The sequence below is a fragment of the Chelonia mydas genome, chromosome 1 (genome assembly GCF_015237465.2).
Source record: "Chelonia mydas isolate rCheMyd1 chromosome 1, rCheMyd1.pri.v2, whole genome shotgun sequence".
NCBI classification, from domain to species: Eukaryota; Metazoa; Chordata; order Testudines; family Cheloniidae; genus Chelonia; species Chelonia mydas.
In genome coordinates, this window is record NC_057849.1 from 188,151,516 (window position 1) to 188,164,331 (window position 12,816).

Genomic DNA, 12,816 nt, shown 5'->3' on the forward strand with positions numbered 1-12,816 from the left:
ATAAGCAAGTGTCAAAATGAGTGGCTTTTGTAAGATGGGTGCACAATTAGCATGGCAAACAATCTTTAAAATCCCTCTCTCCTGCCTCAATTATTTATTGGACAATTATGACAGATATAAAAAGCAATGTTAAAGATATTTTGGGAGTTTATTTTACCCAGGAAAGCCTCGTTCCAAAACAGCAGCTAGTTTTTAAAGTGCTCCTGCAAATTATCCTGTTTTCTAAAGGCTGAAGCAATAGGGTCAAATTACTTTTTAAGGTCTCTCATTCATTGTCTCCAGACAGAATTAGAATCAGATCCTGTCTCTCAGTCCCTTGCTTTAAGTGCTATACCATATGGCCCTCTTCAAAACCCAGTGAAACTCAACTACCTAATTACTATTCTGAGGGCAGACATTTTAACAAGAGATCATGTGCAAATCTGACCTTGATATTTGAGAACAATGAACTGCATTTCATTAACACTCAGGTGCCTGTTACTGCTCTTCTCTTCCTTTAGCAGAACACACTTTACCATGAATGAATGGTATTCCTTACTTACTAGTGCTAGTAATCCTAGCAGGAAAGCCTCTTTTTGTCCGGTTTCCTGTTTGGCTAATGCTGACATAACATCTTCAATTTCAACTTCCCAATAGAGACTAAAAATAGGAACTTTCATTTATGGAAAGAAAGTAACAGTCATGAGCATGGAAAGGTTTCAAGAGCATAATAACTTGCACATGAAGTGTTTCAATGTAAATTTCAGATAAAGAAAGGAGAGAATCAATATTTTAAGGTGTAGATACAGGGAACTGGTTTCTGCTTAAAATACGCTTATTTCTAAAGGCTCGTCAGAAAGAGTTCTAGAGGAGCATCCCTCTCTTTTTTTCTTTAAAGTAAATGATATCCCCTTTTACCCATATATGCACAAAACCAAGTCAAACAGAAGATACCCTTAAACATGAATTATATTTGAATGCAATGAAGCTAATGTAGCCCTTACTACAAAGGGGTAAGGAGAGAGATAGAAAATACATGAAAGCTACCATCAAATACTGGAGCCACCATCAAGCAGACAATGTGAAAAATCCCCAACTATGAGGTGATGACTAAGATGACAAAACTGAAGAGTTGTGCCTTGACCTCTCCTTTATTTTGAAAGTCCTTAAACGGTTAGCATTGAAATGGATTAGCTGCTGAAATAACAAAATGATGATCTAGTTATACGGTAACTGATTAGATATTCCTGTTGCAACCTGATGTAATCTATCTCAGGGTCTCTCAAACTGGGGTCCGTGGATCCATGGGGGTCTGTGAGGTTACTCCAGAGGGTCCGCAAGTCATGTCCGGGCCCACTGGCCTCGCTGATCAACTCCTCCTCCTCCCTCCCAGTGCTTCCTTCATGCTGTGGAATGACTCCTTCCCCTCCCTCCCAGTGCCTCCTGCACGCTGTGCAACAGCTGTTCAGCGGCGTGCAGGAGGCGCTAGGAGGGAGGGGGAGGGGTGCAACGGGGAGGGAAGAGGTGGAGCGGGGGTGGGGAAGGGTCGTAGCCATGGGTGGGCCGTGGCCAACCCCACTTAGCATCCAGGCCCACCCCCCAACCCCAGCTCTGTTCTGGCCCCAGCACTTGCCCAGCTCCATCCACCTGCCCAGAGCTCCTGCTGGGGTGCGGAGTTAGGGCATGGAGGCTTGTCCTGCTCCACCCGCCCGATGCTCCTGTCAGGCAGTGGAGTCGAGATGCGCGGGCTTGCCCTGCTCTGCCCACCCCGTGCTCCAGCCGGGGCATGGGGTCAGGGTGCAGGGGATTGCCCCATTCCACCTGCCCGCCCACCTGGTGCTCCTGCTGGGGCCGGGTGGGTGGAGCAGGGTAAGCCCCCAGGCCCCAACCCGCTTAAAAATCTGAGGCCAACAGAAATATTTCCATTACAGTGGACATTTTAGGGAGGAAGGAATGAGGGACGATTCCAGTTCTTTCCTCTTCTTCTGGCCACAGACCTGATTGCTTGAACTATGAAAACAAAGCTCCCTGGGAATGTTTCCACTAAACATTTTTTGATCAGAAAACTCTCATTCATCAAAACCAAAATGTTTCATGGAAATGTTTCAGTTTCAATGAACTTTTCTTGATAGACAGGCAGGGGTCTGACAGAACCAGGGCTCTCAGGGCTTCCAGGCTTCCTGTTCCATGGCAGAAACTCCCACAACTCCAAAGTCTGGAGGGGAGGCCCCTGGAGTCTGAGGCTGAAGGAGGATGGCACTTGTGATTTCATTTAAAAATAAAACAAACAGAAAAACTTTGATTTTTCTGAAACAATTTTTTTTTAAATTTCCTTTCTGCAGGAAATTTTTCAAAATGGTGGAATTTTCCATGGAATGGAAGTTCTGAATTTCAACCGGCTCTACATGAAAATTATTCTAAATTATTTGCTCATTCCATGCAAACTGGTCACAGGACCACTGAAAGTTACAACATATATTCAGTGCAAAGGAACTTACAAGTAAAACTAACCACAACACAAAAATGTAGAAGATTAGCCTATCACTGTTCTATCTGAAGGAAAGCTCCCCAAAAGGTAAACAGACATAATGAATAGCAAAATATGAATTTGATTTTTGAAGTGTTAGATATTAATAACATCACTAAGGAATTAATTTTATTAAAAGGAGCACCCCCTTTAACTTACAAGACTGCACTGTGAAATGAATGGGGAATATTCGGTAGCAGTTTCTTAAGGAGCAGTAGGTGTTTAATGGAGAAGATCCTTGGACAGATTTGGTGGTGTGTGAATAGGTCAACTGTCCCAGTACACTTCACAAGAGGCAGCATGTTGATTGACGCAATGGCTTTGTTCAAAATAAGAAAAAGGGATGGGGGAGTAAATTCAGCCAGGCGATTCGTTTCTGCTCCCTTTAAAACTATTCTGGTTAGCTGGTCAGAAAAAATCTGGTGATCTTAGAGCAGGCAGAAATCTCAGTCAAGGGGAGGAGAAAAGTTATGTGATTTCCTCCTCTTCTGGCAACAGGCCTGAATACTTAAAACGGTAAGTCTCCACCTGACAACAATTATACATTAATTTGCTCATAAAACTCGAGCTGTCTACAGGACGTTTGAAACGCTGCTTATTTAAATCATTTTATACTGTTATTTACCAAACTCCCTCCTCCTGAACTGTTTATCACTTGGGAAAAGTACATAAAATACATAGCTTTCATAGCAAACAAAATCACCAACATTTCAACTAATACTGGACCAAAACAGATGTACTGTCTCACTGAAACTTATCTTTAAGCCTTTTTCTTTGTGATCTCCGCCATAAAACCTGAATTCAGCTGGAAGACTTCAACCAAGGGTTCCCAATATGTGATGTTCACTTCTCAAGAATCTTACCTTTGGTATGATACTTAGGTAAGAAGACTCGTTGGAACCCTTCAAGAAGGCAGAAGATGCTAAAGCTGGAGTCTTCATATTGTCACTTAAGTGTTCATCAGCTCTAATCCCTCTAGAGGTAAGGAAAGTGGCAACACTTCGATTGAGATTACTACACTCTGAGAAATCAGAATCACTTGCTGACGATTTCAAGTGGTTTCTAAATCTTGTTTCTGGATTCATTTGAGAATCTTCAAATACAGAATCTTCATCTGACAGCTGAAGTTTTTCCAGTTCTTTATTAATTTTTTGAACATCAGCAACAGTGGTAGCAGCAGCAGGATCGCTATCAGGTTTGGAATATTCAGCACACAAGTTGAGGATGGTCTCCAGCCGCTGTCGCTCCTAGTAATTGAAACAGACAGTGCTAAACTTAACATACAAATTTCAAGCAAAGAAAATGTCAAAGCTACACAGAGGTTCACTTTTTTTAATGTAAATTTTTAAAGTCATTAAATTTCCTTATGTGCCTTTACCAATCTAGGGATAAAGTATTATATATGTTTATACATATACATAAAATTATGGTGTGGCAGAGGAAACGAAAGTTAATGAGGCAAGAAATCCTAAAAATGGGAAATAATTTCTGTAGAAAAGAGTTTAATGTAAAATTAGTGTAATAATTTAATGCTATAATATATATGTAAGTATCATATAAAAAGGGATTTATAAAGCAACTGAGTCAAAAGTGAGTTGTAAGATAGAGAACATAGAAGCTGTTCTCCATAAAAGATTATGATCCCACATTCAAGTTTCAAATTTCCCTTTTCACCACAGAAAAAGATTATAATTATTATTTATTTCCAAAAGCACCCAAACGTGAATGGTCATGCCCAACACAGCTTACCACCTAAAAGATATGTCAACCTACTTGGACTTTTGGCGATGCTCCTGGCAGAGATTAAACGATTATGCTGATTTTACACAGAACCAATTTACACAGAAATCATTCCCCTTTTTTAGGATTTCCTGTTTCATTAACTTTCATTTCCCCCTTCTTCTCCACACTCCCCCACCAATTTTGTAAGTTGCTTTACATCTTGAGACTTCCACTTTTGATGCTTAGGAGGTTAAGATGGAAAATAATATGTCAGGACCAAAAGTTGACTAAAATGGAACAGAACCTAAAACAGGGGGTTATTGCTTTGCCAGCAAACTGTTAAGTTATAAAAGCTCACACCATTTTCTTAACATTGAGAATATGAACAACTATGACAGACTTCAAGAGGTCATGGCTCAAGCTATTGTAGAAACATTTAATTCCTCAGAAGTTTTGAACAGCTCTGCAGTATTTTTAAAAATTATTAGAAAGCAAAACCAGATTTGTTATGTTACACATAATTTCTTTTAACATAAAATTCAGAACAAAGTTATTAGATTTTTAAAAATATACTATAACTTAAGTTCATGTTCCTTTTGTTAAAAAAAAGAGAAAAAAAACTTTAATTGGAAAACTGCTTACCATAAGCCTACTTAAAGATATTACTGGAAAAAACCTCATTAAGACAGCTTCATGTTTTGCATTAATACCAACACTAATGAATAAGGTTTTTGTAAATTTTTCATCTTATCTCTAGGAAACACTTCTAGACTATCACTCAGGAGATTTAAAAACAATAACAACAGCAACAACGTCTCCTCTGAACCTCTCTCCTGCCAGAACCACTACAGGCTTATTCAGTTTCCAAATTCTACCTGGCAGTAAATCCAAAATCAGATTTTGCAAGATAGCTAACTTCTTGTAATCCTATCTCACTTGAGTCAGCAGCAATTAGAAACAAGAACCAAGTAGAAGAGTTAGAGCAAGACATTCTTTCTGGTTTCCCTGAAGCAAATCATGAGTGTAATAAAACTTAACACAAATTAACAAGTACTTAGCTTTTAGTAGGATTCAGTGAAGGACTACAAAGTTACATGGATGAGAGCATCCACAGTTATTGTTAAAGAGAACAGATGTATGTATTTTTTAAAAAAGATCTAAACCTTCCTGTTTCAGGGCATAAGCAACAGGCATGAGACAGAAATGTCCCTTTTGGGTAGCTTATTCCACGTTGTCCACGATGGAGTTTCTTGCACCGTCCTCTGAAGCCTCTGGTACTGGGACCATTGTCAGAGACAAGCTGTTGGACTATATGGTCTGCTCGCCTGATCTGATACGGTAATTTTTATCCATTCTTCCATAAAGCATATGGCAGATTTAGCAGACAGACGTCAACTCCAAACCTATGACACACACACACACACGCACGCCCCAGTCTCCAACGAGCAATCTAGTCTATGCAACTATCCCCAACCTTCTAAGCCTCTCCTTATTCCCATAAAAGGTTCATCTTCCTTTCCTCCTAGCTCCTACCTTTAGGGCAGGCAACCCAGTCCCTAAAATACTGCGCAACGGCTGGCCAGGAACTCCAGCATTTATGTATCTCTTGCCGTTGCCACTGGGTGAGGCCTGGCCCTTTGATACTATTGTCATAAGAGATAGCAATGAGACAGACAATATTAGAACATACAGTCCCATCCCCCCCCTTCAGTGACAGGATATATTTCTGGTCTCCCACCTCGTCAATACAGGACATACCTGATTTTAAACCACAACTACATTTTATCTTCGTTAAAAGGCTTATGGGAGCAATGATAAACTACCACTTTGTCAGCTGATGGGAGGGAGAGTTATTTTAGGTATCTTTACAAGTCTTAGCAATGCAGAAAGCTCTTTCTAGCACAGAGGTGGGCAAACTACAGCCCGCAGGCCACGTCCTGCCCGTGGGACCCTCCTGCCCAGCCCCTGAGCTCCTGGCCCAGGAGGATAGCCCCCTGCCCCTCCCCTGTTGTTCCCCCTCCCCCGCAGCTTCAGCTCACTGCGCCGCTAGCCCAATGCTCGGTGCGGTGGGGCAGCAAGCTTTTGCCGGGCAGCACAGCTGCAGAGCCGCGGCCTGACCTGGTGCTCTGTGCTGCGCGGTGGTGTGGCTGGCTCCAGCCGGGCGGCATGGCTGCCTGTCCTGGTGCTCTGGGTGGTGCGGCTGTAGCATCGCCAGCCACTGGTGCTCCAGGCAGCGCAGTAAGGGGGCAGGGAGCAGGGGGGGTTGGATATAGGGCAGGGGAGTTCGGGGTGGTCGTCAGGGGGCGGGGGTGTGGACAGGGGTCGGGGCGGTCAAAGGGTGGGGAACAGGGGGGTTGAATGAGGGCAGGGGTCCCGGGGTGGCAGTCAGGAAAGAGAGGGGGAGTTGGATGGGGTGTCAGGGGGCAGTCAGGGGCAGGGAGATCCAGGAGCAGTCAGGGGACAGGGAGGGGTGGATGGGACAGGAGTCCCAGGGGGGCCGGCAGGGGACAAAAAGCAGGGGGGTCAGATAGGGGACCAGGGACGGGCCACACCTGGCTGTTTGGGGAGGCACAGCCTCCCCTAACTGGCCCTCCATACAATTTTGGAAACCTGATGTGGCCCTCAGGCCAAAAAGTTTGCCCGCCCCTGCTCTAGCACTTGGGGAAAAAACAAAAATTAGGGCAAAAATCTCTCTCACTTTTCAGAAAGTTTCTGATGAACTTCTATATTTGAGGACATGTTATAGAAATGCCTATGTCCAGTACCAAAAATAGTGTCTTTTGCTGTCCTCACTACTAAGAGGGGAATAAGTTATCTCACTTCTATTTCAAAATGCGCAGCAGTGTATTAAGAGGCTTACACAGAGGAAGTTCTGTCTAATGCTATTTCATGTAGTCTATTTTCATCACTTTGTTTGCAGCCAACTTCTTCTAGTTCCAACACACCTGCATTCACCAGTTCAAGCCATAAATTTTTAAATCAACTGGCAAGCCAAGAAAATATCCCAGCAACTGATGAGATAAAGAAGGTGGTATGTGGATAACAATATATTAAACTAAATTATGCAAGGAATGTATCATACTAGTTTTCAGGTTACACACTCCAGAAAATATAAAATATGTCAGATTGGGTTGTGCTGTTTTATGTTCGGTGCATGAGGCTTCGAATCAAGACTTTTAAGCCTTTTTTCCATACATTTTCCTTTTTAAATTTCCTTTCTACTACTGTACACCATTTGCCTGTGTTTTTAACCACCATGCCTACAGCGCTGTGTGGATATAAAATGTATATCAACGGATGTGGATACCCGCGGATATAAAGCAGATATCCGCAGAGTTGCAGGGCTCTAGCCACAACGAGCAGGGCCACGGCCAGTGACTGGGCCAGGAATCACAGTGGCAGAAGCAGCAGCATGTTGGGCCGCCGCTCGTAGGAGCCAGCAAGCAGCAGTGCTGCTTTCACTGCTGCGGTTCTCGGCCTGCTCGCTGATCATGGCCCTGCCAGTCTTCCTCATTGTCGCTAGAGCCCTGCAACTCCACGGATATCCACAAATATAAATTTTGTACCTGCGCAGGGCTCTAACCATGCCATCTGCTGTGAAAAGTGATAGGTACAACTCTAGTGCCTATATTACACTAACACTCACACCATTGATAGCACTGATGAAGCACTGGATAGTGGGAAGGCACGGCCTCCACTTCAACTACTCCTCTTTTCTGTGCATCTCATTTACATGCCAGGTGTATGAATTATGTAAATACAAAATGGTGATGCTAGATCAAGATATCAGGGCAGGACTTGAAAAATCCACTTGACGAGTCATCTGTAGCAAGTAGGAAGCTTTTCAGGGAAAGAGGCATTAGGAGAACCTAAGATTCCATTAATAAAATATATGGAAATGGAGTCTCTACCTCTAATTATTGTCAAGTTAACATGAACCAGATATAATCAATGCAAAAATGCCTACCGCTGTTAGCAAGCAAGATTGCTTCAATGCCTCTGATATGGCTCAGTGCTTTGCCAAGCAGCAGCAGAAGACTGAAAACTGACCAGAGTTTCCACCACTACTCTTCAGAATCTTGTGAGTAGCAAACAAACTAACAAGAAACTTATCAGCTTCATGGTGCATCAAGCAGTAACAGTATGTGCACTGGAGCTATTCAAAGGGGAGAAAGACTCAAAAAGAGAGACTGAGACAGGGGTAGAGTAGTAGAGAGACACCCCCTCCTCCCAATCACAGATCCAGGAGTTTATGGGAAACAGAAGACAGAAAGAGCAAAGGCTTCTTTAATAGAATTCTAGAAATGTAGGGCTGGAAGGGACCACAAGAGGTTACCTAGTCCAGCTCCCTGTGCTCAGCCAAGAACAAATAAATCTAGATTGTCCCCTGACAGGCGTTTTTCCCGCCTGTTCTTAAAAACCTCCAATGATGGGGATTCCTCAATTGGAAGTCTATTCCAGAGCTTAGCTATCCTTGTAGTTAGAAAATTTTCCTAATATCTAATCCCCTTGCTTCAGATTAAGCTTCTCAATTCTTGTCCTACCTTCAGTGGACATGGTGAACAACTGATCACCATCCTCTTTATAACAGTCCTTAATATATCTGAAGATTTACCAAGTCCCCTATCCCCCTCACTAATATTTTCTCAAGAGTAAACATGCCAAGGTTTTTACACCATCCCCCATAGGTCAGCTTTTACTAAACCTTTTATCATTTTTGTTTTTCTCCTCTGGATTCTCTCCAGTTTGTCTGTATCTTTCATAAAGTGTGGCAGCCAGAACGGGATACCCTACTCCAAATGAGGCCTCATCAGTGCTGAGCAGAGCAGGGCAATTACCTCCCATGTATTACATACAATGCTCCTGTTAATATACCCCAAAGTTATATTAGCCTTTTTCACACCTGCATCACATTGTTGACTTACATTGAATTTGTGACCCACTATAACCCCCAGATCCTTTTCAGCAGTACTACCACCTAGCCAGTTATTCCCCATTTTGTAGTTGTGCATTTGATTTTTCCTTCCTACGTGAAGTACTTTGCAATTGTCTTTATTGAATTTCACCTTGTTGAATTCAGACCAATTCTCTAATTTGTCAAGGTCATTTGAATTCCAGTCCTGCCCTCTTAAGCGCTTGCAACCACTCCCAGCTTGGTGTCACCTTCAAATTTTATAAGCATACTCTCCTCCCTACATTATCCAAGTAATGAATAAAAATATTGAATAGGACCGGACAGGACTGAACCTTGTGGGACCCCATTTGATAGACCTTCCCAGTCTGACAACAAACCTTTCATAACTACTCTTTTAGTATGGTTCTTTCAATCAGTGGTGCACCCACCTTACAGTAATTTCATCTAGGCCACATTTCCCTAGCTTGCTTTTCTTCCAGTATTAAAGAGAAGGAGATGTGGGCTGGGCTTCATATATACCCAAGATAATAGACAAAGGCTTGGGGGGCGTTACGGGAAGGCTTCAGAACCAGAGCTCCATACCAAGTTGTGACAGATTTTTGTTACTAATTTGCCTCGGGCCACAGTTGATTATGCTGGGGCCATAGGATCTCTTTGGGGAGGAGATGACGAGGCACACTAAGTGTTTAAATTTTAAAGCTTTATTAATAAAATAATAAAACAACAGCAGAGAGTGTTGCGAATGCTTTTATGTTACTTAGGGGAAGAAAGAAAGTCTTAATGCCCCAAGCCCTAACCCACTTTTATACTTACATATGCATGACCCAGACTAGCCAAGTCTGGGTGTAACGTTAGAAGAAGGGTGGGGGGGAAGGTGGACGTGAGTGCTGTTTTGGGCCTAGGCTGTTTAAGGATTTGCTGTGCTTTTTGAATTGCTTTAGCTTTTAGGAGGGTTTTAAGTTTTGGGCTTTTGGGGGGGGGGGGGGTTATTTTGCGACTTTTGTTTTTGGTGCTTTTTGTACCAGTTTAAACCAGGTATTTTTGCAGGGGGGGGGGGTGTTAACACTTTGGCTTTAGGGACGCCTGGCTTGGCTTTTTTTGTTGTTGCTTTGTGTTTTTAGATTTTGCAGCTTTGGGCTTTTTTTTTTTCCTGGTTTTGCTGTTTTGAGGTGCATGTTTGTGCAGTTGGATTTTTTTTTTTTTTTTTTTTATGGCTGCTTGGGCAATTTTTCAGCCCTTGGTTTTTTTGGCTTACAGCCAAATATTGGCTGTGAGCTGCAATCTTGGGCTGGCTGGGGCCAGCGTTTTATTTTTGGATTGAGCTAGCTGAAGTATTGAATTAATTTTTTTTTTGCTTTTTTTTTTTTTTGGCCTCTTGTACTCTGTAAAGGAAACTTCTACTCCCAACTTGCACAGCTTTGACCCTCCTCAAAATGCTTTGCGAGCAATATACAGTGCTGATCTGCCTTCCCAGGGGACTCCCTGAGGGAGGGGGTGGCCATTGGGGTCTGATATTCCCCCCCCTTGACCCCCAAATCAACATTTTGTCGTGACGGGTCACTAATTAGGGTTTTGTTGTTTTTTTGATACAGTGGCTAGGGTTACTGTTGGCTTTTTATATAAACAGCAATATAACATACACAAAATTGTTAGGGCAGCAACAATTGCATACATTAGCCAGTAGCGGCTTTTGGCTTTATTAGTAATATAGCATAACGTTTTTTTTGTTGGCATAGATGCCCCGTCCGAATGGCGGTTGTAAATGCAGCTTTTTTTTTTGGTTAAAGGTGTGCTGTAACACCGGGAAGGAGGAGGCATTAGCCTGGAACACAGTTAGTTGTTTTTGGGTGTGTCCCAAGGGCAGGAAAACATTGGGTGCAATTTATGAAATATTAAACACAACATAGTGAGAGATATTAACCATACTTTGCATAACTGCAGGCCAATGAACTGAAAAATTTTGTGCCTGAGACTGTAATAGCAAAATAAGAGGCACCTTAGGGTTGGTGGGTTTTTAAACACATGCAGAGGTATTGGTAAACACATGGGCTTTAGTGGGGGTGTATTTTGATGCCTCTTTTTCCCAGCAGGTATGTTGATTTACCTTGTAAAAGTGGCCTGGCATTACTTTTTTTTTTTTAAATATATTATTGGGGGGGCTTTATAGGCTGTAATTGCTAGGTGTTGCTTTTTGCAATTTATATGTGCTGATGGTTAGTGGCCATGGTCAGCACATAGTGCTTAACTGTGTTATTGGGAGGAGCCATTTTGAGATTAGTAATTGCTATTGATTGCTAAAGGGCTTTTTATTTTATTTTAGGCCACCACAGGAGGAACAGGGTTTGTTTTTATGGGATTTAGGGGAGGTCTGAGGCCACCCACCAGGTATTTTGCGGTGGCCCTGCTGTGTCTAGTCGGACTATGCACTGTTTTTAAGGCACCCCTCCTCCAGCCTCCTGCCACACTGCGGCTCTGGCCTTTTTGGCCACTTGAGCTAGGGAGAGCCTTTAGAGGTATTTTTAATTATGATTATTTAGATAATTTTATGGACAGCTGAAAACCCGGATGGTTTAGGCAAGTGGCTGGTTTATAACTGAGGCCCATGACGTCATGACCAGAAACCTAGGGGGAAGCATATGTTTTGAGCTGATTGGCATGTTCCCATTTGAATTTACCAGATAGCTGAAGCTGGTACACTACCAGGGAGATGCGGTTTACGATGGAGTACGGACCCACCCACTTGGCGTTTAGATTGTGGGTCGCCTTTCCCAGCTTTTGTAGTATTATTTTGTTTTTAATTTGCTATTTTTAGATGTTTTTAATGATGATTTTTTTATGGTTGGCTTTTTTTTATTTAAAAAAAATATGGCTTTGCAGGTTTTAAAAAGCTTTTTTTTATTGGTCAAAGCTGAGACTTTTGGTTGTGGCAAACAGTAAATGTGATTATTGGTAAACACAGTATTTAAATTACATTTACATTTGTTTACTAGCAGGTTGCTAACATTTTAATTTTTTTAAAACTTTTTTTTAGGAATTAACACATACATATTGCCCATTATATAATATTTTGGTATTATTATTTAATTTATTTTACATACAGAATTTTAGTGAAATGTTTTTAACAGGGCTTTGCAGCAACAGGCAAGGATAAGCACACCCACTTTTGAGGAGTCCACTCAGTACAACCTCTGGTGTTTAATTGTTTTTTTTTGTTTGTTTGTTTTTTTTAAGCTTACTGGCTCGAGTTCCGGGGTAGCCAGAAGGATCCCATGTGCAATATGGGGAGTGGGCTAACTTTATATATTTTTGCCTTTAGAGCTTGTTGGTGTGCGATTTTAACAATAATTTTTTTTAATTAAAAGGTTTGGCCTTACTATGCTAAAAACATACTGCATTTATTTGTATTGATAAGTATTAAAAGTGATTTTTTTTTTTGCTTTAGCATGTGTTAAAGCCTTAGTATTTTTTGATATTTCTTAAAACATTTTGTGTTTTAAGGTGAACAAAACAAGTATTTGCATTTTAGTACATTTTATAGATATAGCAGTATGTTTTCTTAATTTTTATTTGTTTTTGTATTTGCCTGTCCTGTAGCTCGGACAGAGAGCTTAATTTATTTTTAAGTTTATAGTATTTATAATTTTTGCTTTAAAACTGTTTTTTTTTAAATACG

The 12,816-nt window shown here is 41.7% G+C and overlaps 1 protein-coding gene across 16 annotated transcripts in view; it reads right to left on the minus strand.

Annotated features, from left to right (window-relative positions):
- The window catches only part of PHLDB2 (pleckstrin homology like domain family B member 2), a 113,235-nt gene that overhangs the window by 57,500 nt on the left and 42,919 nt on the right, over positions 1 to 12,816 (minus strand). For all 16 annotated transcript variants that reach the window (XM_043538488.1, XM_043538495.1, XM_043538490.1 and 13 more), the window contains one exon: positions 3,370 to 3,753. In XM_043538488.1, the coding sequence (XP_043394423.1) occupies positions 3,370 to 3,753 (384 nt within the window). The remainder of the gene's footprint in view (positions 1 to 3,369; positions 3,754 to 12,816) is intronic.